The sequence below is a fragment of the Pundamilia nyererei genome, unplaced genomic scaffold, assembly GCF_000239375.1.
Source record: "Pundamilia nyererei isolate P.nyererei 1_Seehausen unplaced genomic scaffold, PunNye1.0 scaffold00091, whole genome shotgun sequence".
NCBI lineage: Eukaryota > Metazoa > Chordata > Actinopteri > Cichliformes > Cichlidae > Pundamilia > Pundamilia nyererei.
In genome coordinates, this window is record NW_005187492.1 from 634,726 (window position 1) to 636,957 (window position 2,232).

At 39.1% G+C, this 2,232-nt stretch overlaps 1 protein-coding gene across 2 annotated transcripts in view; it reads left to right on the forward strand.

Moving 5' to 3' along the window:
* Nucleotides 1–2,232, forward strand: part of esamb (endothelial cell adhesion molecule b) — a 53,585-nt gene that overhangs the window by 48,231 nt on the left and 3,122 nt on the right. For both annotated transcript variants that reach the window (XM_005739311.1, XM_005739312.1), the window contains exons 5-6: nt 1,798–1,920; nt 2,021–2,150. In XM_005739311.1, coding sequence (XP_005739368.1) covers nt 1,798–1,920; nt 2,021–2,150 — 253 coding nt within the window. The remainder of the gene's footprint in view (nt 1–1,797; nt 1,921–2,020; nt 2,151–2,232) is intronic.

The window sequence follows — 2,232 nt, forward strand, 5'->3', positions numbered from 1 at the left end:
TTTTTTTTTTTTGCCCTATATACTGTATCTGTTTTAATATTGTTACTGCAGCCCAAAAACTCTTGAGACACTCCTCATACTAAGGATATCATTTAAACATAGGCATGAAATTAATAGATATATGAGTGAATAAACAGGGAAAGGTGTCTTTTATGCTTCTGTTTTAGTTGTGCTTCTTACTTACTCGAAATTTTATCAGCTTATGGCTGTTTAGCCCTTTAGGTCAGAATTAATGTTATACCCTTTACTGACATCCAAACTAAACATGTTTGCTTACATTGCTGTGCAAACTAATCCTGCATTCGATGGGCACATATGCCATGTGAGGTAGCTGACTATACTATTAGCTGCAAAGTCTGCCAGTTTCCATGAGTCACATGTCATGTGTCAAGGCTTTGACAAATGCTGCTCATTGACCTTGCAGTGATGGCAGCATAACATGAGTAATGGTCCCATCTTGACATGAAGTCGCACTTACTGTAACATCAGATCCCTGCAGCTCTGTTGCCACGGGGATCTGTGATCACTGTGCAGGCTTGAAATCGCTCCAAACGAGTCAGCTGATACGCGGCTAATCTGTCACAATTAGGTTGGGGCCTTCACAGCTGTTTTTTAGGCCCAGAGATTAAATAATCACAGCAGGACAGGTGCATATCACCCTTATCCACAACTGTTTTTCTTGGGTTTATTTTGATTTCTCACGCATAATGTTAACACGCTGGTCTTAAGCTTAATAAGCATAGGCATAATTTATTTCTACTTTTGATTTCAATGTTTTTTTAAGACCTAGAGGGGCAGGATATATGTCAGCAGCTTCTTCTTCTTCTGTATTTATTGAAAACACAACAGATTTAGAAATTATTACATCTGCCTACCTTAGCCCTCCTTGTAGTAGTGAAACAGGAGAGACAAAACAAAGCTCAGTCCAGCCTTTGCCCAACCAAAACTTTGGGATTAGAGCAGTTTGGGAATAATTATTAAAGATTTTGCTCACACCTTTCCACTAAATCTACTTCTTTTGCCCTTTGTGACTGACTCAATGCTTTACAGTCACTTTTTCAGGGGAGGGTTTCCAGTAAAACCCTCCCTACTAGTACCCTCCCTAGTAGTAAAACACCTACTCTCAGTTGCCGCCATGAATCAAAATGAGATCAGATGAAGGCGTGCTGCGATATGACGTCTCAGATTGGATTTCAGAGGATTTGCTGTGATAAATCCAGCATGAAGCTTGTTTATTTTTCGACAGCCTATGTCTGCAACATAGTATATTAAGATCAGATGTGCTAAGAGGAACAGATTGTGAGACTGATGCACATGCTCTCACTGCATGTGTGAGAAAATATGAAAACAAAAACTCATGTCCAGCATCAACAGACTAGTGTTGTTAGATTGCAGCAATGTAACATTTCTTTTCCTCCACTAAGTAATGGAAACCAGCCAATAATTATATTCTGTATTAACACTGCAATGATATGTTGAATACATTAGTCTTAGCATGATATAAAAAAACAACAAAAATAAATAAAGTGATACTAACATAATACTTGTGATACTGATAGAAAGAATCCCATGTTTAAGTTTAAAAGAGAAAACTAAGTTGCAAACGAACAAACTTTTTATTTTTAATAAATATAAATCCAGTTATAGTCAATTGTAATTGTGTATATATAGTAAGTCTGTTACTTCGTACTGTAGTAAGTTCATGTGTTTAGTTCCCTTGACGTTTTTCTTCTTCCTGGCTCAGATCACATAAATATGTGATTGTGAAGAGTGTGTAACTACAGTTGTTTTTTTCAGATGAGAGACACGGTACCCTCAGGCTGAGCAACCTCACTAAAAGCATGTCAGGGAAGTACATCTGTCGAGCCAGCAACACCGCCGGCTCCGACAGCTGCTCCATTAACCTGGAGGTTTTCACCTGTATGTACACAGCATGAACTCTGCTTTTATTCTCCTTCACCCCAGAGTATTTAAAAGTTTGTTTGGCAAATCACCACTCCATCTTTGTTACGTTTCTCAGCTTCCAACGCAGGTGTGATTACAGCAGCTACTCTGGGGTCAGTGGTGGGACTGGTGGCCATGGTGCTGTTTCTCATATTCATACTGAGGAGGAGAGGGGACACAGAGGAGGAGATAGCCAATGAAATCAAGTGAGTTTCACTGTCTGTAGAGTGGGCACTTTGTCACATTAAATAATCTTTTATGCCTCTACAACATCATAGTGACGCCATA